Source organism: Bicyclus anynana, chromosome 10 (genome assembly GCF_947172395.1).
Source record: "Bicyclus anynana chromosome 10, ilBicAnyn1.1, whole genome shotgun sequence".
Classification (NCBI taxonomy): Eukaryota; Metazoa; Arthropoda; class Insecta; order Lepidoptera; family Nymphalidae; genus Bicyclus; species Bicyclus anynana.
In genome coordinates this window covers 12,236,296-12,263,395 of record NC_069092.1, presented here as the reverse complement: position 1 = coordinate 12,263,395, position 27,100 = coordinate 12,236,296, and the positions used below count along the sequence as shown (strand labels likewise).

Genomic DNA, 27,100 nt, shown 5'->3' with positions numbered 1-27,100 from the left:
AATATTCCGAGAATTTTTGCAGTAGTAGTAGGTCCTGATAGTAAGTGATGATGTAATCTAAGATGGAAGCGGACTAACTTGTTAGGAGGAGGATGAAAATCCACACCCCTTTCAGTTTTTACACGGCGTACCGGAATGGTAAATCGCTTGGCGGTACGTCTTTATCGGTAGAATGGTAACTAGCCACAGCCAAAGCCTCCAGTCAAAAGGTTACATTACTTTAGGGCGTTAGCACATTCGGATCCTCCGATAGCGATCGTTTCAGTCATATATTATCACCTTAAGTGACCCTGCGTGGCCATTAGTTGCCATGACAGCTCAAGTTATAGTTTTAAGATCAAAGAAGGCCTAATTTGGAGGAAACTATAAAATAACAGTCCAATAAATCAATAAGCAAAGTTGTAGCACAAATCGCCACAAAACAATTCAACGGTATATAACCACAACGCTTCTAAGTTCGATACTCTTGCAAACTACATTTACTTAATGCTATTAGGCCTTTGTCGAAAACAACGTATCAGAAAAAGAGCGCAACTGATGGCCTTAAACAGTAATAAAACAACACTAAAAGTCTCCGGGACTTACAGAAATCGAGCACGAAAATGTGTAGGCGACGAGGCTGAAAAATAGATGAAAATTTCTAGAAACAAATACAATATATTGGTTATTTCGATACTGAGTCTAGGGAGATGGAATGATAAATGGATTTGTTGTTTTTGGTCTAATCGTAAAACTGTGTATTACATAAAACATAAAGGCGTGTTCTCACTAGGCATACTTAATCTATAACACAGTAAACATTAAAGCTAATGCTTTAGCAATACTAATGTACTCGTCTTAAACTTTGAGAGTTTGAGAGATTGTTGGAGGTAATCACAAGATCTATTGAAACGATTATGAAATTTCTTTACCAATAGAAAGCGACGTTATTCGTGAGTGTCATACATATGCTATATTATAAGCTCGAATTCCCACAGTTACGGGAACTACGCTAGTGAAACCACGGGAAATCTGCTGGTTATGGTTACTAATAAGAGAAAGTAAGAGCCGTGATAGCCCAGTGGATATGTCCTCTGCCTCCAATTCTGGAGGTTGTAAGTTTGAATCCGGTCCGAGGCATGCACCTCCAACTTTTCAGTTGTGTGCATTAAAAAAAATTAAATATCACGTGTCTCAAACGATGAAGGAAAAACATCGTGAGGAAACCTGCATAATACCAGAGAACTTTCTTAATCTTTGTTTGTGTGAAGTCTGCCAATCCACATTTGGTCAGCGGGGTGGACTATTGGCCTAACCCCTCTCATTCTGAGGAGACTCAAGCTTAACAGTGAGCCGAATATGAGTTGATAATGATGATGATGGTTACTAAATAATTTATAGTTTTTTTTTTTAATTTAGACCCTTTGACTTATTTTTTAATTATATTTGCAGTAGAAGGTTACCATTATACCTACTTACATAATCCGGATATTGTATAATTGAAAAATGAAAAGTAACTCGCGCAAATCGCTATCCTAATTTAATCATATTCAGTTAAAAATATTATAATTAATGTGGGATATTGGTTAAAAGAAATACGGGATATATCTTCGTCTTAGGCACTTTATTTTAATTTTAATTATGCACAGCACTCTGTCGTCGTTCACTTGTAATCCGCCATCTTCCAAACCTCTTTTGCATCCCTTTCACACACACACACTTGCTCGCTCTCTCCATGCTACGTTCCGTTTTCCAATCCTACATTAATTTTCTTATTTCTAGATAAATATTAGTATGTGTATTATTCACATTTGTCACTAAGTAATCAGAGAATTTTCTTTGTTCTTCGCCAGTTCGTTCACCTACTGGTGTAAGGATCTCGCCCATTTTACTACTGTAAACTTTGGGTTTCAGCTCAATTAAATTTTGTTATTTAAGTCAATATACGTACGCCTTCCTGGCGCACAAAGTCCACAAGCGAAATAATGGAGTTGTTATTTTAGACATTCAAGAATTCATGCTGTTAGGTAATGGTATGTTTTAGAAATTTAACTACCACGTCGTCCAGAGGTTGGGGTGATTTAAATTATTAAATTCAAATTTGACTTCCATCATGCTTAATTAAAAAAAAACAAGAACTGTAAAAGAAACAGTTACCTTCCTTTTACAATTTTTTTCTAGTAAATAGCGGACATATTACCAAATATACCATTTAATTTTTATTACGTTTGTTTCATGTTAAAATTTAAATAGTTTTAAGTACATAACCGTTAACTAAAATAGGTATAAGTTAGCCTTAGTTAGTAATTTAGTGTTATGTTGACTGTATGTTACTTATATAAAAACATGCTTGTATATATTTCTGTTTAATAAAGAATTTTGAAAAACACAAAAACAAAAACAAAAACAAAAGTTACTTGATGTTTAGTCGCAAATAAAATAATTGTGTTATAATTTTTCTTTAATCAAAGAGTTTTCTGTTTCAATTGTAAGTTGTATCAGACCAATAGTGCCAAATTAAAAAAAAAAATTTCCGACTAAACAACTTTTTCAAACTGGGATGTTCTATGGCTTTGAACTAACGTATTTATTTTGGTAAACCACTTTTTTTCCACAAAATTCGTATCAAATTTTGTTAGAGCGGTCAATTTTAAAGTTATACCAATTTCAGTCGTGTATACTCGCAAACGAAACTGGGCTCGTTTCGGAATTTTTTACGAGAGTAGAATTTTTGATTGCAGATTTCTATCCCATACGTGTTGTGTTTGATTAGATGGTTCTGTGTGTTCTAATCAAACTGTTTGCGTAGTTTCATGATAAATATAAAATCGCTATTTTATTTTTCGTTATGTATGTCTGTATTCGTTGTATATTTCGTTTTGACGGCCTCCGTGGCGCAGTGGTATGCGCGGTGGATTTACAAGACGGAGGTCCTGGGTTAGATCCCCGGCCGGCCGATTGAGGTTTTCTTAATTTGTCCAGGTCTGACTGGTGGGAGGCTTCAGCCGTGGCTGGTTACCACCCTACCGGCAAAGACGTACCGCCAAGCGATTTAGCGTTCCGGTAGGATGCCGTGTAGAAACCGAAAGGGGTGTGGATTTTCGTCCTCCTCCTAACAAGTTAGTCCACTTCCATCTTAAATTGCATCATCACTTACCATCAGGTGAGATTGTAGTCAAGGGCTAACTTGTAAAGAATAAAAAAAAAAAACAATTCGTTTTATATTGTACTCGTATATGAGTTTTTTGAATAGTAATATTATAAAGAGGAAATATTAGATGTTTTGTTCTATTCCCGGGTGCTATAGGCTATATTTCATCCTCTTAGTTCTACGGGAACGGGAACTACGTGGGTGATACCACTTGGCGTCTGCTAGTATATATATATATTTTTCTTAAATCGATTTATTAATTTGACAATTTATTAATTATTTATACATATATATTACACAGTAGTACACACCGCGCGGTTTCAACCGTGTGGTTCCCGTTCCCGTGGGAATATGGGGATAAAACAAAGCCTGTAGCCTTCCTCGATAAATGGGCTATCTAACACTGAAAGATGTTTTTCAAATCGGACATGTGGTTCCTGAGATTAGCACGTTCTAATAAACAAAGTCTTCAGCTTTATAATATTAGTATACTCGTAGGTAATAAGTTTCAAGTGTACAACTTATATACTTTATATTTTATTATTAAGTAAAAAGCCTTATAGGTACTTCCAGAAGTCATAGAAAACTGAAATTTATCCTAGCACACACATAACTTTAAAAAAATGTACATTTTGCCTTACATACTTAAAGTAGGGGTTAAAGTTTGTAATCTAACAAAACAGTTAATATACTTCCTAAAGTCAAAGAAAGTTGAAGTTTGGTCCAATAGGTCCTTGAGTAACGAAACGTTTAACCATGCAAAAATAAAACAAATGAAAATGGTTTTGAATTCGAACAATCGTGGTTCGAATTTACGACCACTGGCTACACCACAAACTGAGAGCCGATGTCATCCAGACTTACTTATTTTTATGAAGGGCTACATAGTTTGTCAACCCATGCTACTACCTTAGATAAGCACACAGGCCAATTATGGAGTTTGAACCGTGGTTGCTTTGGAAGGTATCAACTCCAGATCCTCAAAATTTCCCAAGTATTTAATTAAATTTTTTCTACGGAATAAGTCAAAGTCAGAGTCAAAATTCTTTATTTCAATTAGGCTTAGTTTACAATAAATTTGAAACGTCAAGTAATGCTGTTACGAGGGTTCCGGACGGTTCAAGTACCAGCCAGACCCGAACCAATAAAGAAAACCTCAATCGTTCCAGCCGGGGATCGAACCCAGGACCTCCGTATTGTAAATGTACCGCACATACTACTGCGCCACGGAGGCTGTCAAAATGAGCTATGAGCGTAAGCGGACAAATTTTCAGCCTTATAAAATGAGGAATGATTATAGGTATACAAACATTCAGCCTTCAGATAATGAGGTATGTGCATAGACTAACAAACATTCAGCCATCATAAAATGAGGCATAAAGCATAGACTAACAAACATTCAGCTTTCACAAAATGAGGCATAAGCATAGACTAACAAACATTCAGCCTTCATAAAATGAGGTATATGCATAAACTAACAAACATTCAGCCTTCATAAAATGAGGTATGTGCATAAACTAACAAACATTCAGCCTTCATAAAATGAGGTATGATTATAGTCTGATAAATTTTCAGCCTTCATAAAATGTGTTATGAGCAAAGGCTGACAAATTTTCAGCCTTAATGAAATGTGGGAGGTCTGGCTATCGCAAGCTATATGTCCTGCGGCGTAGTTTTTTGGTTTCAATTAGAATGCCTGGTGAGTCGTGTTATTACGCTGTCATCTATAACTGTCACGGGCTGGAATTTATTGCTCTCATTTCGGTTGCAATGAAAAATACACTTCCTAAAACACTAAACAAGCTTTGTTTACATTTGTTTTACTTTTCATTAACATTTATTGTTAAATTGTAAACATTCATCAACGCTATCAACCTTTTTAAAGGTTAACTACATGGTCATTGCTTTAGGTCTCTCTCATTAAATGACATATACGGATTGGTACATATGTATTCTGTTATGGCTTAAGCTTAAGGTATTAACAATTTATGTTCAGTTCAGAGCCGTAATAGCCCAGAGGATATGATGTCTGCCTTCGTTTCTGAGGCTGTAGATTCGTTAATTATGAGCATTTTAAGAACTTTAATTTTACGTGTCTCAAACGGTGAAGAACAAAATTTGAGGAAACCTGGATATCTAAAAATTTTCTTAATTCTCTACTAGTGTGAAGTCTGCCTATACGCATAAGGCCAGCGTGTTGGACTATTAGCTTAACCTCTCTCATTCCGAGAGTAGACTCGTGCTCCACAGTAAGCCGAATGGGTTGTTATCGATGATTAATAAACCGGGATCGACAGCTTATCGTTCTCTCGAAGTCACTGGGGTGTACTTACTTTTCCAAATAGAAGTTGAGCAAGAAATTTCACTGTAAAATTTTTTACAAGATGGCCAAATATAATGCTATCTTTTGCATCCAAAGTTTTATTAGTTCGCCTAATTAGAATGTTACATAACTTATTTAAATTGAAGGTACCATGAATTATACAACAGCTTAATTAGTTACAAGAGGACGGGAACTATACCGTCTAAAGGATTCTTGCCTCACCCGGATTTAGACCTTCCCATCCCGAGCATTGTTTATTTTGAGGGCAAAGGGGTATATTATAATAAATATTGCTGCAATGTACCCTGGTTAATTCATACTAAAATTATTATAAATGTCTAATTAAGAAGGCAATGTCTGCCCTTAAGATAAATGAAATAACAATATGTAATCACTACAACAGAAAACTATAAACGGTATTGTGATGATATAGATGATTATTCAATTTTACATTTACTCGTAGTTATTAGCAAACCAGTCATTTAGACAATGTACTGCGTTTAATTTTGACAATTTGACCAATTTTATCAATCTGACCAATTATGACAATTAGAAAAACATTGATAATTTTACCAATTTTGTCAATTTTTTTTCTTTCATAGGATAATCTAGTTTTCATCCCCATAAGTGGCTGAAACGAATTTAATAAAAGAGATGAAAAAAAAACACATACAATCCGGTTCATTCGTCTAAGACCTGTGGTGCCTCATACAGTGTTCAAACTTATAACACTCTTTTTGCGTGTGAGGTTAAAAACACATACATACACATAACGTATTTTTTTTTACCTGCCATCAAACCTACAAGATAAAGCTTCAAATAAAAAATACATAATTACTTGTATAACAATATTCATATTACAGCTTTTATAATATTTTAAGCAGTAGCTGGTTTTTAGAACACAAAACTACCTTCTGTGTTTTATGCGGCCGAATTTACTGCTGCGTTAGTGGACTTAAACTGTCCGAGGGATGTTTTATTGTGTTTTATTTTGCGTTGTTCCAAAGTCGTCACCATTTTTACAGCGTTGAGGATAAAAAAACCACTAAACTAAGAGCCTTTAGCGTTGCGAAAACGACCAACGGTATGTTTTTTGACCTTGTAAGGAAAATTACGCCGTAAAGTTATTTACTTACGTTACGCCTTACTTCATATTTTGTATTTTGATGTTTTTAAAGTCAATTACGATTTGGGGTTTGTTGATAAATATTGAGTTTGGCTTTAGCAAAGAAACTAATCGTCAATCTCTACTGGAACCTAAAATTATCACGCTCATGCAAAGTAGTTACTTGTATGCATTTACAGGGATTATTTTAGAATTTAAACTGTCTTTTATTCATATTAATTGACTATGAAACACGGCTAAAACTCACGTACAAGGTACGTATAGTAGTTTCGAACCCAACGATCAACGAACCGACGACTAGTTTAGTAACGAATCAACAACTAGTTTCGAACCCAACGAACCAACAATCGAACGCGGCGATCGAAACGTTTAGATCGCGCCGCGTTGCAAAAACCAGTTCATGACTAAGAGCCCCGTATGGATTCGAAACTAGTCAGGCATACTCCGACCTTGTATCACGTGAGTTTAAGCCGTGTTTCATAATCAATTACAGGGATTATTTTTAATTCTGTACCAATTATTGCAAGATTGTGTGTCGTACGGTAAAGTATTGCCTCATTATTATCAACCCATATTCGGCTCACAGCTGAGCTCGAGTCTCCTCTCAGAATCAGAGGGGTTAGGCCTTAGTCCACCACGCTGAATTTAGAAAATTCTCTAGTATGCAGGTTTCCTCACGATGTTTTTCCTTCACCGTTTGAGACACGTGATATTTAATTTCTTAAAATGCACACAACTGAAAAGTTGGAGGTACATGCCCCGGGCCGGATTCGAACTCACATCCTCCTGAATCGGAGGTCGGTCATATCCACTGGGCTATCACAGCTCTTCAGCTCTCAAGTAATGCCTACACCTTACAAACTACTACGTAGGTTACGAAAACTTTCTAGTTTTCTACTGAGACTTTTTCAGAAAGAAAATGCCAATAGCTCATTTTCAGCCCGCGTCTGGAACCCTGGTTCGCTATATGCTGTCAACAGACCAACGAGGTAGTCGATCTTTTTGCAGCAACGCTTTTAAATAGAAAAGGCACACCTTCGCGCTATACCGTTTGTTAGTTCCACACGATTAGTTCCAGAACGTCAGCGAAACGCGCGATATAATGTATTGTAAAGGAACGTTTTATAAACAGGAACGTCTAAAGGTGCAGCTACATTAAACAGCAATAACCTGATGTATATAAGCGAAAGGTCAACACTAAATATTGAAAACTGCTTGACCTATAATATAATCTTTTAAACATTAAAATAGAACCGACATCAAAGACGTTTTTCAGTTATTTTGATTTTACCACAAAATTACTAAACCAATTTCCATGAAAATGAAATGGGACCAAATGATCTTTCATAAAAAAAGACGAAGTTTTGAGGTAAGAAACATTAAAGGAAGAGAACCTCTTCCTTTTTTTGCAGTCGGTTAATAAATATGAAATTTGTCTGGGAGGTAGTATTTCTTTATCTGACCCTTCAAAAACCCTCTTACATTAGAATTATTCGAAGCTGGTTTCCCAAATATCATATGCGTGAAATTAATGGTAAACTGATTAGTGAATGATAACCAATCATCAAGATAATGAGGATGTCAGAAAACAGACATTATTATTTTTTTCTGCCGACAAATTTATTTCTCATGATTATGATACTGACAAAATTTATGATTGTACCTAAATAAACAAACTAAATTAGTTTTTATGTTAAACCATCCTAAACTAAACAAGTTAGACATACGTGCATATTTTATACGATGCAAAATATGTACCTACGTTTGTCGAACACTGACATAAAACTGATGTAAGCAAACACTGACATAAAACTGATGTAAGCGAACACTGACATAAAAGTGAACTAAAACTACATCAAATATAGTCTATAACAAATCAAGTTTGAACTTATTACCATTTATATTTCACTACGTCCTTAAACCGTTAAATTATTGAGGGTTAAACTTACCTGCCCAATGAATACGTAAATCAGACTTAAGAACATCCGACTTAGGTGTCTATTTATTACCTTACTATTATGACAACTCCCAATATTTGCAGCATCTTTGAACTTAATTTAATATCAAGTTAATATTTTAGTGTACAAACTTTCACATGCTAATTACAATTTATTAAACACTAGATACTTTCGGTTTCTACACGGTTCGAAGCCGTGTAGAAACCGAAAGGGGTGTGGATTTTCATCCTACTCCTAACAAGTTAACCCGCTTCCATCTTAGACTGCATCATCACTTACCATCAGGTGAGATTGTAGTCAAGGGCTAACTTGTAAAGAATAATAAAAAGAAAAAAAAAAAAAAAGATAGCATCATGATACTAACTATAGCTTGAAAAATTCGTTCGTAACACTCCCAATGGCCCGCGGGGGCCGGGAGGCGGGTAGCGATAACAGCACAACCCACGACTGATGCACCTCACTTCTAGCTTCTGCCCCGCACGCACGACTTCACACCCGTGTAATCCCACCCTCCCGTCGCCCGCATATAATGGGAGTGTCATCAATGAACTTGCTAAGCTATAATAACTTACCTAATAATTTAGGATTTTATATTATTCGAATCAATGGAAGAAACGCTAGAGGACTATGAAGCTTTAAAAAATGAGTAATTTTACTGAATAAGCAAGCCATTCACTGTGAGGCAGTTGGTTCGTACAAATAATATATTGTTTTTCACAATAGCTAAAGGATAACAATGGCTGTAACAGCTTTTATAAGCTGTATAATGGCTAAAGCGTGAATGCAAGCTCTACACGATCAGTACGTATAATAGCCATTAAACAGAACCCCGATTATCATCATTGTATGATGCTCAAATCCTGAAAAACTCGCCATTGCAATTTATGACGTATACACTCCATTCTCGTAGGGGTAGATGGAAACCCTTTCAATTGTATGATTCTTGCATATCTCTCTTGCTTCTTTCATCAATAATTTCATACAAACTCGTCAATCTCTTGACATGGTCTATAAAGAAAATGCCCTAGATTTGGTTTATTTAGTTTTGTCTGGGACTTTCCAATTTAAGAATTCTTTTCACATTCGCCTTAAAATCCTGTTTGTGTCCTTTCACTCATCTTTTCTACGTGCTTATATAATTGAAACATGCTTTTCTCTATTTTAATCACTAAGTATAAATTAATTCAAAGACATTGTCGGTGCTTATTATTGTTAGGTAGGTTTCAGTTTAGTCTGAATGCTAGGAAAACGATGTACATTGTTGAAGTTAAAATACCACGAGTTGATACTAATAAGATGTTTTTAGGAACATGTCTTTTTGCCTTTTTGGTTTTTTTTTTAGAGTATGTTAATATTTTGTGTTATGTACCCAATTGTAAGCAAGTTGTTTGCTTCAAGTAGGCACGATTACATGAGGATGAATAGAAGCTATTTTTAATATATGTTAGGTTAAGTCATTGTGCCAGTTTAGCAAACCAATAAAAAAGAGAACTATAAAACTGATTCTTACAAGCTCTTATAGTTCAGAGAAGTTTTTGTTACAGTACTATAGTTAGTATAAATGTGTAACTCTTTATACAGTTAAATGTATAAAAAAAATATAATAAAAAAAACTTGTTGGTTTTTAGCTGGTTTCTTAAAGTCGTCAGATGTGTAAGGACCTTTATCAACCTGTACATTTTCTCTTTGAGGTTTATTTATAAAACTCGGTTGAAATATTTCCAATATTTTTTTATGGACTGGAATAAATCTAGCAGGTGATTTTTACTTGTATGATTAATTTGCCTCGTGCATGAAAATGGAAGTCAATTGGCTTCCATGTTACCGTACGACTCGGTGATACGTAAAAAGCTAACCTATTTATTATTATTATTGACTGCCTAGTTGTTTTTGTGGTTGTACTATGTGGTTTTGGATGATGAAGTCCTGGGTTCAAGTCTTGGATTTGGCTATAATAAATTGAGCTTTTCTTTCTGTCAAAAAATTCTTAGTATAAATTCTCAGCCCGTAGTTGGAAAGCCATGATGATCTGACCCTAGTGCTTCAGAAAACACGTTAAGCCGTCGGTTCTAGTTACCAACCGATGGAGTTCGTGAAAGTTTTAAATATTATCGCCATAAGCCCGCCGAATCGCATAAGAATAAGAGCAGAAAGGTACCATCAATACGCTCTATATCTGATAATGACGATGTATTTTAATGAGTAGTCGAATATTCCTCATACTTCTTCTCTTGGATCCGCACGGGTCGGGTCGGGTGCGATTTCTTTCGCACTTTTACTAATGTAGAGCGGTCCTTGGATAGCCCATTGGTAGGGTTTTTTATTCTTCATTTCTGTGTTTCGTGCTGTCTTCTAATTTGGAATCACTTGGTTTCTTCTTTCCAAGAGGATTTCCCGTGGGAGACCCAAACGGTCGGGCGGGCGTGTATGCCACGGCGCTATTTCCCGGATGTGTGGGTGCTCAGAATACAGAAAAACACCAGAAGGGGTGATAGCGCAAAGAAGTGAAGCCATTTAAACTACTCATTTTATGGGTTAGTACACAACCAAGCGATTACTCACTCTGTGTTTGTCGTGTTGTTTGACGTGCTATACAGGTGACAAATTTAATTAAATTAAGCCATCTTGTGCTATTCCTTCGTGTAAAAATGCCGTTGGTAAAAAAAAAAGAAACTGGATAGGATCACATTTCACGTGTAAGTAGCACAAATAAATATTCTTATGATATAATAATGAATAATTTTTACGTAAATTTAGTTGTCATAGAAACGGATGCCTCCATTTTGTAAGTGTTGCCAATGTAATGGTTATGATTTTCCCTACTTTTAATTTCTATTCAAGGAAAATATTAATCAACTAAATAGGTAGGCATAGGTTTTGGCAAGTAAGTTGAAATAAAATTGCGGTAATCAGCGCAGATAAAGAAAGTGTAAAATAATCTTAAAGCTTTAAAAATTTTATAAGGTATAGATAAATAATAATTATATTAATTTTCCAAGCAAGAGTTCATTTTCTTGCTGACTCTTAGCAATCACTAGAAAACCGGTCCTACTGTTTTATTTATTTAACATATAAGTTAACATTTAATGTGATGAACTGTACACTTATTGTTTTCCTTCTAACATTATAAACTTTTACTACAAAATAGGGAAAAATTTAACAGCGTCATGTACTAGCAACATTACGCGGGTGGGAAGTGCGAAGAGTGCGGGATGTTGCTACAATTTTTGGACACACTGCGCGCTATATAATGACATCTAAACGTGGCTTCTGGTGTTTTTCTGTATTCTGAGTGTGGGTGTTGCGCCGTCTCAGTTTTTGCGTAGACTCGGATTGATTGATTAATAATGACCACGTATCGAGGGGCGTTCGAGTCGAATATTGCAGATATAAAATCGTATTCTTATTCTATATAATATATATCGTATTTTATTCTATATATCGTATTTTTATTCTATATTATATCATTAACAACCCAATTGCGGCTCCCTGTCGAGCACGAGTTTCTTCTCAGTATGAGAGGAACCTCAGTAGGCCTTAGTCCAACACGTTGGTTAAAATCTCAGGTATGCAGGTTTCTTCACGATGTTTATTTTCTTCACCGTATAAGACACGTGATATTTAATTTCTTAAAAGAGCATGCCCCGGACCGAATTCGAACCTACGCTCTCCAAGTCGAAGGCAGAGGTCATATCCACTGGGCTATCACGTTTTCTCTTTTTATTATTTTAAAAACATTATCCTGATAAATTCTAAATCGATGTACCTATTTAGAAGAGTTTAAAGCTTCGAAAGCTCCGATTAAGCAGTCAGACTCAACACCGAGAGGTAATTGGTTCGATTCCCGCCCGCTGGTTTATTGTCGTACCCACTCCTAACAGAGTTTTTCCGAGAAATTGAAAGGGAACAGGAAAATATAATTTATATTTTCAAGGTAAAATACAAATCCGCAAAAGAATGTAATATAATATCCACAAAATTAATGTACTTAAGTGTAATGGTAAACATAAAGCCAAGAGTTATTACTTAATTTGCAATTCCCAATGGGTGTTTCCAAGAAATAAAATAACATAATACGTGGATATACATAGAGTTTCGGCTATGTTTAAATATTTGATGTGTGTTATGATATTCATGAGAAATCTGTTCGCGTAGTATCCCCGGAGAGGACTTGGAGGAGCTACGAACACACAAGTGTAAGAATATGTATGGAAACAAATTGAAACCAGTACTGTATATGAATATGTATAAATTATTAATATATACGTCAATAGATACGTGAGTGGTGCAATTACCACTGTTATGCCGATGAGCTGTTATGCCGATCAGCTATATTACTCATTTTGGCCTCAAAATACACCAGAGGCGATAGCTAACATCCGTCAGGACTTAGAGAACATAGCTAATTGGTCAGATATAAATTCCCTGAATCTAAATCCTAATAAATCCAAATTTATAATTTTAGGCACTAACCACAAACTGAGCTGACTGACTGAACTGATCCTAATAAATCCAAATTTATAATTTTAGGCACTAAACACAAACTGAGCTGACTGACTGAACTGACAAGTTGAAATGTTTAAGCCCAGTATTGGCATTATCATAGCGGCACTTTGTAAGATGTACTAATTGCATGCGTTAAGGGATGGTTCACCATCAGATGAGTCCATTAAATGTTAGTATAAAAAATGATATTTTAATGGAAAACTGATAGTTACATACTATATATATACTATCCGATGCACCGCGGTTTCACCAGTGTAGTTGCCGTTTTCGTAGGAATACGAAGATAAAGTATAGCCTATGACTCTCGCTGATAAGGGGGCTTTTTAGTGATAAATGTGATCAGTTCAGAAATGGGCTCAAAATTACCCCCTACAAATAATATTAATATAGATTAAAACAGCAACGCTCAAACTTATGTCTATTAAAAAAAAAATTAAAAAGTAATAATTAAACATAGATTTATTATATACTTGTTACTTATATTACCTACTCTGGTACTCCAATATCAATTAGGTGAAAGTCACTTAAAATATTTCCGATCGAAATTGTCAAAGAGTTAAATAAACTCCTTTTTTTTAAACGATTCACAAAGACATTCTCAGTTGCAATCAACGGCATTCTCCGGCTATTACAGTTTTGTCCGAACCCGTATCCCATGCAATCGTTTGCCATGCTCTGTTGACCGGGCATCTAAAGCGGGGATACAAAGTGCCCTTCCTGCGATTTTCACCCGCGTTCGTTTCGCTTGTCTATTCTCAACCTTAGAGTTGTATCATAGTGAGATTATAAAACGCGGCGTTCTATCACCACATAAATTTGTTTAATGCCATTCTCCGGTTAATACGGTATCAACAGAACTCGTATGCCATGTACTGTGTCGAACGGGCATACAAAGTGCCTTTCCTGCGATTTTCACTCGCTTTCGTTTCGCTTGTCTATTCTCAACCTTAGAGTTGTTTCATAGTGAGGTTATAAAACGCTGCGTATGAACACCACTTATGTTTGTTCAATATCATTCTCCGGTTAATACGGTATCAACAGAACTCGTATACCATGCACTGTGTCGAACGAGCATACAAAGTGGCTTTCCTGCGATTTTCACCCGCGTTCGTTTCGCTTGTCTATTCTCGGCCTTAGAGTTGTTTCATAGTGAGGTTATAAAACGCTGCGTATGAACACCACTTAACTTTGTTTAATACCATTCTCCAGTTATTACAGTATCGTTAGAACTCGTATGTCATGCACTGTGTCGAACGGGCAAACAAAGTGACCAACCAGCGATTTTCACCCGCGTACGTTTCGCTTGTCTATTCTCGACCTTAGAGTTGTTTCATAGTGATGTTATAAAACGTAGCGTTCGAACATCGTATTCAATACTATTCGCGGGTTATTACAATATCGTTGAAATTCGTATCCTATGCTAGAACGGGTATCCAAGCGGATATACAAAGTGGCCTTTTACAAAATTTTACAATATATACAAAATGCTATTTTCACCCGCGTTCGTTTCGCTTGTCTATACTCGGCCCGAAAGATAATTCACAATGAAAACAAAACGCGGCGTCCGGATAATACTACATGAGCTTATTTTAAACTAGCTATTGCCACCGATAGCGTATATTTTTATCATAATATATCTCGGAAATATTATTTTTAACTGCTTTGCTTGCAATGTACCTTTAAACATTTGAATACGTCCTAACATTAATTTGATAGTGCAATCACCCTCAATGTCCTACATCCTAAAAACTGTAATTACACTACTCAACAAGTACTAAATTATTTTCAAAAAACTACCGAGAAGCATTGCTTACAGCGAATGGAAGTTGAGTTTGTTGTTTACACATAAATAAACCCCGATTTTTATTGCTACAACAGTGGAACTACTAAAACAAACTATAAAGACTGTGAGTGCTAAGATATTCCCTTTCGATGTAAAACAGCCGCGTCCAGTGATTGCGAGTGTGAAACGACCTCCAAACGTAAAGCACGTAAAAGGCTTTTATAGTCGAATGAAGTTTATTGCGCTCACAATAGCTGCCTCCGGCCATTTACATCGACTGCTTTATGGGTACAAATGTGACAAAATTGTGGACCGAGAGTAATGCAGATTTTAGTGCCACTCATCTGGTTATTTTGACATAACGAGATACAAATAACACAATAATTTACATATTACGTGTGTTTACGAGAAATGAAATTCTCGTATAACATTGAAATTTTATTCAATTTTTAGTTTATTTTCCTATTTATTTACGCAATGAAACAGCTACCTTTATTTAGTGAGAGTGTATTTATGACAACTGGAAATGTACATTGAGATTTAATTCAGTTTTTAAGTTTGTCTATTTATAAAAATAAAATATTTATAGAAATATCTACGTATACTTATTAGTGTGTTTATGACAATTTTATGTGAACATTGCAATTTAATTCAATTTTAAGTTTATTTTTACCAAACCGGTAAAACGAGGAGTGTTTAAAGTGTTTGTCTGACTACGAACCCTTGACTCTCGAACAGTATTTGCTTTTGTTTGAAAGATTGTTTATTCAATTGTGTTTTAAGCTAGTGAAAATTGATTCAGCCATTCTATAGTTATGGGGGCGTGAACGATAATAAGCTAATACAAATTGTGATTAGTAAGTATAGTGTTTACCCTAATTAAAAACTTCATGCACGCAACGTTTAATTTACAGGCTAGAGGTATAAAGTTAATCGTACGAAGCTGCACAAAATCACTCACAAATAATAAATCCACTGTCCGGAGAGTATTTTCATGGCCATTTTTAACGATGGGACAGAAAAGTCATGGCCATTTAATAGCGAACAAACACCCGATCGCCGTGTATTTGTGTAGTTAGAATGGAGACGTCCGATTTTACGACACCCCATGAGATTTTACTGCTTACGTCGCCCTACGGCAATAAACGTTATATCTGTGACGTTTGCTACGTTATCGAAAGTTAACTTGCTCAGAAATACAAATGTTCATCAATCTATATAAATAAAATTGGGACGTCTGTTTGTGATTTTGAAGTAACTGTTTTTCTCAAGTGTTTAAAATTAGTGTGTTTATCGAAGGAGCATACTGAATTGTACTTCTGATAACGGAGAAGCCGTAGTCTCAGAGCAGGTTCTAAGCTTTACGTGTCAAGGATGGTAGATACACAAAATAACACTATTAATTATTACTGGAATTAACTAATTAATACAGTTACAGTACAGCGCTGATACTATCGCATGTAAACCAGGATTAACTATCTTATAGCAAGTAGTCAGCCAACAGCCGATGTCGGACTTGTAACCGATCCAGTTGGGTTGAAGACGTCTTTTACAGTATACTAATACTCCCCATTCTCCGCTCGTTGGCTCCCGGCTAATTAACTAACAATGCAATGGTCAGACTATACGAATAGCTCACCCACTTAACTTCTGAATCACTATTACACTATTTAACAAATGGAAGACGACTATCCATTTCAAAGACGCGATTACAACTCACCAGCTCAACTACAGTGGAGGCAGGGTGCCCTCACTATGTTGAATTAAGGATTGTGTCGTCTTGTGGTACCACCGATTGGGCAAATGCCCTAAAACGTAACAATTAAAGGTTAGTTTTTTTATAATGTTTTGAATTATATTTTGTATTTTTTTAACATTTTTAAAATGTATAAAGAAAAATCATCATCGTCAACCCATATTCAGCAAACTGCTGAGCTCGAATCTACTCTCAGAATGAGAGGGGTTAGGCCAATATTCCACCACACCCAATGCGGATTGGCAGACTTCACACACGCAGAGAATTGAGAAAATTCTCTGGTATGCAGGTTTCCTCACGATGTTTTCCTTCACCGTTTGAGACATGTGATATTTAATTTCTTAAAATGCACACAACTGTAAAGTTGGAGGTGCATGTCCCGTACCGGATTCCCACCCACACCTTCCGGAATCGGAGGCAGAGGTCAGGCAGAGGCATAAAGTATAAATAAATAAATGAGAATAAAAATAACTTACTCCAAATGTTCCTTGTAAATGTCGAAGTCGGTGAACACAAGCTCGACGATCTGGTGTGGCTCGGCGAGGAAGGTGTAGAGCAGGCAGGCGCTGCGTGGATACGGGCGCGGGTAGTCTGGGCTGCTGAAGGTGCCGCGTTCCTTGCCGTGGGTAGACGTGAAGCGTATGCATGAACAACCTGCGAGATACATGAAATTTTCGGCTGGTGGGAGACTTCGGCCGTGGCTAGTTACCGCCCTACCGGCAGACGTACCATCGAGCGATTTAGCGTGGAGCGATGCCGTGTAGAAACCGAAAGGGGTGTGGATTGTCTCCCTACTCCTGACAAGTTAGCCCGCTACCATCTTAGATCATCACTTACCAACAGGTGAGATCGTGGTCAAAGGCTAACTAGTAAAAAAAAAATGTTTAATCCGAACTATTAATTGATTATGAAACACGGCTAAAACTCACGTGATATTAGGTCGGAGTATGCCCGATTAGTTAACTAGAAAAAATTAAATAAGTCGTGTTTCATAATCAATTAATATGAATAACACTCACGATAGTTTAAATTCTAATATCCGAACTATGAACTGTACTGTTAGTAATGGAGGGCGTCCTACGCTGCGCACACTAATACAGACTAATCTATACTAATATTATAAAGCTGAAGAGATTGTTTGTTTGTTTGATTGAACGCGCTAATCGCAGGAACTACTGGTCCGATTTGAAAAATTAATTCAGTGTTAGATAGCCCATTTATCGAGGAAGGCTATAGGGTATATATTATCCTCGTATTCCAATAGGAACAGGAACCACGCGGGTGAAACCGCGCGGCGTTTGCTAGTGTAATAATTCGAAGTATGAACTGTATTATTGGTACACTTTTTTTTTATTCTTTACAAGTTAGCCCTTGACTACCACATTTCACCTGATGGAAAGTGATGATGCAATATAAGATGGAGGGGGCGAACCCTTTTGGTTTCTACACGACATCGTGCCGGAACGCTAAACCTAATTTGCCAAACCTGGACCAATTAAGAAACCCTCAATCGGCCCAGCCGGGGATCGAACTCAGGACCTCAGTCTTCTAAATCCACCGCGCATACCGCTGCACCACGGAGGTGGTCAAACACACTTCAACCATTAAACTTCAGATTTACCTGTTTGTATGACCAAGAAAGTACGTTTTAACAGTGTTTTGTTATTAAGATTGATATTTGCCGGCTCTTTCCAGATTCAAAACTTGCCTTCCGAACCTAATAACCTTTAGTAACCTTTGGTATAGTATTTACTAATAGTGAAACTTAACCTTTCAAAAGTGCTTGTAAAAGCCTCCATGAAATAAATAAATTTCGATTTTGATTTTTTTAAAGGTTTCTGTGGTAGTGAGTGAGTGAGTGAAAAAAGGCAGGTTGATGGAAGCTGATTTTACTAAAATGCTTGAAAACATATTTCGTATGTAAATAATACACTGATCAAATCCATGCGTCAGGTGACCCAAGATTTTGTAAACATTTTCCTACAACATTTTTAAACATTTTCTTATAATTTTTATATGTTGTAGATAGTAGATAATAAGATAATTTTGTTTATTTATCTCACCAAAACTTAATAGGCCGTATTTTTGGTATTCTTTATCGCCCCCTCAAAAGTTTTGATAGTAAAGTATTACCTACCTATCTAGTATATTAAGAAACACTATTTCTACTTGTTCATTATAGCATTCATCATCATTAACAAACCATATTCGACTCACTGTTGAGCTCGAATCTTCTCTCAGAATGAGAGGGGTTAGGCTAGTCCACCACGCTGGCCCAAAACAGATTGGCAGACTTCACACACGCAGAGAATTAGGAATTTAGTTTAAATTAAATTCTCTGGTGTGCAGGTTCCCTCACAATGTTTTTCATTCACCGTTTGAGACAAGTGATATTTAATTCCTAAAAAGCACATAACTGAAAAGTTGGAGGTGCATGCCCCGGACCGGATTCGAACCTACAGGAAATCCACTGGGCTATCACGTCTCTTGATTATTAAATAAATGAGACCAATCAAGAATTGATAGTACTAATTTTCGACACAAAAAGGTTTTCTGATGCCCGAACGGAGCATAAATCAACTTAATCACACACAACAAAAGCGTAATCAACACTGGAAATGATTGTAAATGAAAATACGACAATAAAACACAACTGGGGCGAATCCAAAGCATAATGGCACTCATAATCATAACGTTAACACTCAAACAAATAAAGCAACACAAAAAAGATAGGGAATGGCCCGACTGCGACACGGCCCACCCTGATGAATATTTTATATGGAAATCTTTTGCGAATGCGCCAGTTCTTCGGGTAATCTCGCGTCGCGTAAAATGAAAATTTTAGCACGGAATTTTTAAAGCGGAATCCGCATGATAACATGCTTGGATGCGATGCCATTTGATATTCGATAAAAGCTTTTTCTCCTGTCAAAGTATTATATTGGTCCCTAGAATGTGAATGGACACATTTCGAACGCCGTTTTTACTTTATACGCTCGTAAATCGGTCGTTATTATATATCCACTATTTATTGGTTTTACGATTTCGTTTCTCATTGTTACATTTGTTGAATGATCTTTTTTTAGCTTACTGCTGTTGAGCAGCATACATTTGGTGTAAGCTCAGTAGCTGCCAGAGTAATTACATGTAGGTACATGAGGCTGCTATGATGGGCCTTATTAGAAGGCTCAAAGTCACTCAGCGGGCGATGGAGCGAGCTATGCTTGGAATTTCGTCCACGACATGACATAGGCCTTTTGTAGGGACTTCAAACATCACGATACTGAGCCGCCTGCATCCAGCGAATACCTGCGATTCGCTTGATGTCGTCAGTCCACAGGCTCTTGGCCCATAAAAAAGATGTCAACGCAGTCGTACTAGGAGATCATCATCCCTAAAAGGCCTCGCTATTAACGAAAACATTAAACTTGGGTGAGAACTTTAAACATTCAACAAAAGTTCAACTTTTTACTCTATATAACAGAATAGATTCGTTACGGAAGAGTTGGTACATTAAACACCATTAATAATAATCAAATCGCTGCCTATCCCGCTCATCACTCGCCCCTTCCATTATTAATTTATTTGAAACAATGAGAGGAAATGGTGGGAGATAAAAGCTGAAATATTTCAAAGATATCCCAGCTCCGGCGGAGATTGGTTCTAACAAATCGCTCAGAACAAGTTCTTTATTGAATGGAGGACTAATGGCAATCCCAGTGTTTAGGGCTGTTCAATTTTATTATTACCTTTTTGCCGACTTTTAGATGGGTGGTGCTAAATATGATCCGTATTTATGAAGGTACCTTTTTTTTTTTTTACGTGGGGAAATCCTCATGGATACCTTCTCGCCACGGGGAGGCAAGAAGGTTATGTCGGACTTCAACCAACTAAAACCCCACGGTGTTCCGACTCGCCGCCTGATGACTGAGCCACGGGAACAATTTATGAAGGTACCTACGTTATATTTATGTGTAGGTATACGAAGATTTCGAAGGAAAAGAAGCATGGTTCAACAAAAATAAAATAGTTTAAAAAACACGCTTTTAGCAAGCACTAAAAATTCAAATGGATTTTTTTCCTATTTATAACAGCAAACCCTTTCATTTGATATCATGGGGGTGCATTTCAAATAGCATGTCCACCATCTTGGACGTCCGCCATATTGGATTTGTAATGACGTTTTTAGCTAGTCATGTATTGTCATCAAAACTCAGAGCGTGTGCAAAATTTCATCCTAATCAAAGACCAGGAAGTGGGTCAAATTAAGATTCCAAGATGTTCTTACTAGGTAATATAAGCGTGTGAAAAAGCAAGACAAAGTTAGACTCACCACTATCTGAAACCAGGTTAGAGATGTGTCAGTAACAATTAAGAAGCTGAAGTGAAAGCGGACAGGACACTTGCGTGATAAAAGAGATAAGTGGACCAGGGATGTGACCGAGTGGTATCCTAGGACAGGAAAAAGAAAAAGAGGTCGCCCCAGCAGGACGACCTCAGACAGACAGCAGAAGGCACATGGAGAAGAAAAGCAAGAGACAGTACTATGGAAGTGTCTGAAGGAGGCCTATGCCCGAGGGCAGGCTGAAGAAAATACAATCAGTGTCAATGATATTATGTAAAAAAAATAACAGTAAATAAAGGCTTTTATTATTATTATTTTTTACCGCAGTTTCTCGTTACAAGGCAGATTCCAAAGAACGAGTGACAACAAAGCGACAATGTATCGTATATGAACAACTAGCTACCCGCTCCGGCTTTGCGCGGTTAAAGGAGTATACAGTGCACTAGCTGACGCCGCACGGTTTTACCCGCGTGGTTCCCTTCCCTGTCAAAATATGGAGATAAAATATAGCCTACAACCTTCCTCCATAAATAAGCTATCTAACACCGAAAGATTTTTTCAAATCGGATCAGTAGTTCCTGAGATTAGCGCGTTCAAACAAACAAACTCTTCAGCTTTTAATATTAGTATAGATAGATTTAGGGCCATTTTTGCAAAATATATCGGCAATCTAAAACCTTTCAGTCTGAGAACAGCAATGCTGCTTGGCAGCAGACATACTTCTAGTTACCGGAACAGTAAAAACGCTATTTTAATAAACTTTTATTATTTTGATCTGTGCTCTTCGTGAAAGTGCTCGTTTGTGAAACTACTGCCAAAGATATTTCTGCCGCCAAGCAGAACACTGACTAAAGAGTATGGTTGCCAGTGAAACAGGCACATGAGGCTCAACACTAGTGCCTCAGGCATACGAGGCCATAGAATTGCATTTTACGGCGTGTTCAATAAATGTGTTGAAACTATAATCGGTCCATACAAAGTTTTGCCCGATACTGACCACGCTGCGCATGCAGGTTGGTCAATATGGAAGTGCTGGAATAACGACCCCGAACTAGTAAGCGCAGTGTTGGTCGACCCCCCACCAGGTGGACTGACGACATCAAGCGAGTCGCAGGGATTCGCTGGATGCAGGTGGCTCAGTATCGTGATGTTTGGAAGTCTCTACAAAAGGCCTATGTCCAGTGGACGTCCATCGGCTGATATGATGATGATGATGAAACTATATTAAGTTAACATACACATATTTATAAAGGTTACAAAAGTCAACTTCATCGTATTAACTTTATTTAACTTTTGCCATGTTATTAACTTCATGAGCCGTAACAAAAATAGGTATATTAATGGAAAAGCGGAATAAAAATTACCTTGGGTCCGTATTTGTTTTCGTAGTCCCTAAACGTAATGTGAAACAAGGAAAAATATGGAAAACATACAAAAAGAAAAATTCATGCGATCGTGTACATAATATATACTACACGTTGTTTTCCCTGAGAGCTTTGGATGAACCTTCCTATATTTTATTAATGTGATATCTGAAAAAGTGATCCACACTTTACAAGTGACTGACCCAAGAGCTTATGGCCCAAAGAATAAAAATATGGATACAGGATTTTTTTTTCTATTATTATTATTCTTTACACGTTAGCCCTTGACTGCAATCTCACCTGATGGAAAGTGATGATGCAATCTAAGATGGAAGCGGGCTAACTTGTTAGGAGGAGTATGAAAATCCACACCTTGTGTGAATTCTACTCGACATGGTACCGGAACGCTAAATTGCTTGGCGGTACGTCTTTGTCAGTAGGGTGGTAACTAGCCACGGGTGAAGCCTCCCACCAGCCAGACCTGGACCAATTAAGAAAATCTCCATCGGGGATCGAACCCAGGACCTTCGTCTTGTAAATCCACCGCGTTTACCACTGCGCCACGGAGGCCGGCAAAAGAAACGAAAGAAAATAAAATATTTTAAATTATTATTATACTAGCGGACGCCCGCGACTTCGCCCGCGTGGATTTCAGTTTTTCACAAATCCCTCGGGAACCATGGATTTTTCCGGGATGAAAAGTAGCCTTACTTACACACAAGCTTTCGACTTTATAATATTAGTGTGATTTAAAGTATGTTTTTTACATTGTAGTAGCGTATTGGATCTAATCATCATGCATCATATACATCACCCGTAGGGGTAGCATAACTTAGATGCCTATATGAGGTGCACCCCACAAGCGTACAAGTTTTATTCTACCCATACCTATGATACGCAGCATCATACTGGAACGGAAGCTACGTCTTTTCGTCAAGTAGTAACCAGCAACGGCCGATGCCTACTACCAAATAAAAGACATAGACATTCAAAAAACATAACTCTCTTTCAGCAGGTTAAAAAAACACGCTTAAATGGATTTTTATTATCCTATCTTAAGGTAAGTATAAATAGATGGTGTCAGGAGATACTCACTGGGATTTATGGCGTGGCCCTCATCGACCGTGTGCACAGATAAGTGAAGGAGGAGGATCAGAGCCGTCGACGTCTGGAAAAGACGAAAATTGATTGTGTTATTTAACGTTTTATAAAGGCTTTTTATTAATTTTTTGCTCAATTTCATTTGTCACTTTAAAATTGCATATAATAGAGCGAATGTCTGTGATAGGCATGAATGAACGATATGTGTACGGAGCAGTTTGAAACAATATTAAATCAATATTTATTGACAATATCTTAAACTCTAACTACCCTCAACATTACCTTACCTTATCAACCGAAAGACGTCCACAGCTGGACGTAGGCCTCTTGCATGGACCTCCAAGCACAACTATCTCGAGCCACCAGCTTTCAGCGGCTCCCTACAACCCGCTTGATATCCTCGGTCCACCTAGTGGAGGGTCGACCAACACTGCACTTGCCGGTACGAGGACCATTCTAGTACCTTGGGACCCCAACGTCCATCGGCTCTTCGAACTATGTAGCCTGCCCATTGCCACTTGAGCTTCGCGACTCGCTGAGCTATATCAGTAAATTTGGTTCGTCTGCGGATCTCCTCATTCCTGATTCGATCACGCAGAGAAACTACCTTCAAAGCAAGCCCTAGTACAACTATTTCCAACGCCCAAAATTTGAAATACAACACTGCTCGAAAAAAGCGTCGTGTTTTAAAAACGCTGTCGTGTCAACCTATACTTGGGAATGCATTTGTTGTATTTGAACGCATTTTTAATGTCAATTAAACAAATTCTCGTGGGGATGAGGGCTAACCGTACTCTTTTGCAGGGTTTATACATAAAACCACCTAAACACGGGTAAACATCCATGCTCATCACACCATCATTTTAAAATTTACCGCCATGGATGCAGAAAGCAGTACAACCCTTTGTGCCACGCGGCCTTCAGAATATTATAGAAATAATTGCTGAGTTTTAAAGAAATTGCTCCACTGATAGCTCCACATTGATCCAGTTGTTGCCAGGCAATAAATTGCTTTTAAACTTCCCGTATTAGCGCATCGTAAGAATAACAGAGCCGTGATAGCCCAGTAGATATGATCTCTGTCTCCGATTCCGGAGGGTGTGTGTTCGAATTCGGTCCGGAACATGCACCTCCTACTTTTCAGTTGTGTGCATTTTAAGAAATTAAATATCACGTGTCTCAAACGGTGAAAGAAAACATCGTGAGGAAATCTGCATACCAGAGAATTTTCTTAATTCTCTGCGTGTGTGAAATCTGCCAATCCGCATTGGGCCAGCGTAGTGGACCATTGGTCTAACCCCTCTCATTCTGAGAGGAGACTCGAGCTCAGCAGTGAGCCAAATATGGGTTGATAATGATGTAAGAATACTCGTAACATTCACACAACTACATGTGTATAAACTATTGATACGCTTGAAAAACATTACCCTCCTTCGGTCACTTAACAATATCACTAAACCCATTTTAGTGCAATTTCAAGAGTAGGTATTACAGTAAAAGCGTCTGCCTAATGGCCATAAAACTATACAACGCAGTCATGATGTCCCGTAAAAAGATTAGCATATACGTCGCGTCAGCCACCCACTCCTAACTCAATTAGGATGTCATGAAGGTTCTTATTGGATTACGTTCAACGTAATCCTTAATTCTTTATTATTATAGAAGGAGGTAGAACTATTATTTGTTATATATCAATAGCGCTTGTTTATACTAATATTATTAAGAGGGAAGATTATTGTTTGTTTGTTTGTCTATAATATAATAGCTATCTGTTACGTGCCTAAATATTGACTTGTGTAATCAGCCGTTGTTTTTCCGAATAAAATAAACTCGCCCAAAACGTTTTTATGAACAGCGAACATGTGGAATGCCCTTCTGCCTTCTGTGTTTCTTGACATGTGCACCTTCAAGGCTATTTTCTAGGCACTCCTACCCAGACCTCATTTCATTGCTTTCCACCAGGCATGATTTTAGTCAAGCGCAATACATCGTACAAATTGGCATCCTTTTGTTGTTGATGTGCAGTCTGTAGACTTGCACAAAACGTATTCCATAGACGTTTTTAAGAAGATGAGAAATGCTCTTCCGCCGTCTGTGTTTTCACCTTCAAGACTAGGCATTTTCTAGGCAAGCGCGCTCCAACCTAGACCTCATCATTGCTTTCCACCAGGCAAGATTATAGTCAAGCGCAAGTCTACTCGAAGACTGTCGCGGTAAAGCTATTAGATATAATATTTTATCAACTTGTGCAATTATTTATTTATTTCAGTTAAGATTTTTTTTCTTTAAAAAGTTTTAAAAAATGAAAAATAGAAGAATAAAGAAATAATAAAAAACCTCATTACGTTGAGCTGGAATCGAACTGTGGTTTAATAAGTTAGCCCCTTACCACTTGTCCAGTTGAGTCGATATGACAACGTCGAAATGTGTAAACTTGATGCATGGCTTGGGTGTTAGGTTTATTTTCGTAACGGAAATTCTTGATTCGGTCACCACGCTCAAAGTCATGCAAATAGCTTAAATAAACTATTTGTTTTTCATTGCAAATATCATATTGTTTCTATAACTTTGAATATACAACAGACCGAGCAACAAGGCCCAAATCCCTCCGAGTTTACCCAATAAACTCATAACCTTCTGTTTTTACAGAAAACCCTAAAACGACCGGGGACAAACATTGAAACATTGAAACCGATCCGTCGGCTCGACTTGATCCCGAGTTTAACTTTGTCTTTATCAAAGGCGGTTTTTTATTTGTCGCCGGTCTACGGGAAATTCCTATCGACTCCATTTGTAATTAGTAGCCCGTAAGACAAGACATCAAAGTGACGTAATAGGTAAAATTTTAATCGGGACTTTTCTCGCTTTTTTTATTTAGGTAATTTGTTTTTACGGATCTAAATTAACTAATGAAAAGGTCGCTTGTTTTAATTAACTTTTTAATAAAAGATTGTTTTTGCTTTTGTTTGTGGAGGTTTTTTTTTACTTTTATTTAATTCGCAATTAAGCCTGGTTGTAATGGAAGATGATATCACCTACGAAATAACGCAGTTGCTTAGAACGACTCTCTTTACTTTAAGATAACCAATGACGTTCTTTGGATTATCTACACATACGAGTTTATAACGAAATATCGGAAACCGTTTGACGTACACATATGAAAATTGGCAGGGAGGTAGTTTATAGTTAGTGGATGTCTGCTAAGAACGTGATTTGCGACAGGGCCGAATTAAGGAGGGCAGAAGAAGTCACGGGTGTCCACTAGTTTTAAATAATTGGCAAGTTTAGGATGCTATATTTGAATGTGTAATTAGTATCCTATCGGTTGATGATAGGGATTTGATAGCTTAACATGCTCAAAGGAGCGAAGGTAGCTTACATGATGATTTTCACATTCTTTAAACTGTGAATATCTGGGTTGAAAATACATCTTTTCGGACGTTTAATCGTAAAATATATCAAACAGATAGATAGACACATGAACATTGTAGTGTTTGTGTCTACTAAATAGACACCTACAATATTACATACACTAGCTTATTCCTACACTGGTATGGCAAGCAGACCGCACACGACCATTCCGGTCAAGCGCCGGTAATAGACTGTTTCATGCAGTGTTACCAATTGTAAAAATATTTATCACTAAAGTCAAAAATCCCTAAAATCGCCTTAGTTATTGAGTTGTCTCCCTAAAAAATATAAATTTAT

At 37.2% G+C, this 27,100-nt stretch overlaps 1 protein-coding gene across 1 annotated transcript in view; it reads right to left on the bottom strand.

Moving 5' to 3' along the window:
• LOC112046654 (suppressor of lurcher protein 1-like) overlaps positions 1-27,100 on the bottom strand; it is a 111,487-nt gene that overhangs the window by 42,624 nt on the left and 41,763 nt on the right. Inside the window, exons 3-4 of the mRNA XM_052883896.1 lie at positions 23,387-23,459; positions 17,059-17,236 (exon numbers count right to left, since the gene is read on the bottom strand). Of these exons, the coding sequence (XP_052739856.1) occupies positions 17,059-17,236; positions 23,387-23,459 (251 nt within the window). The remainder of the gene's footprint in view (positions 1-17,058; positions 17,237-23,386; positions 23,460-27,100) is intronic.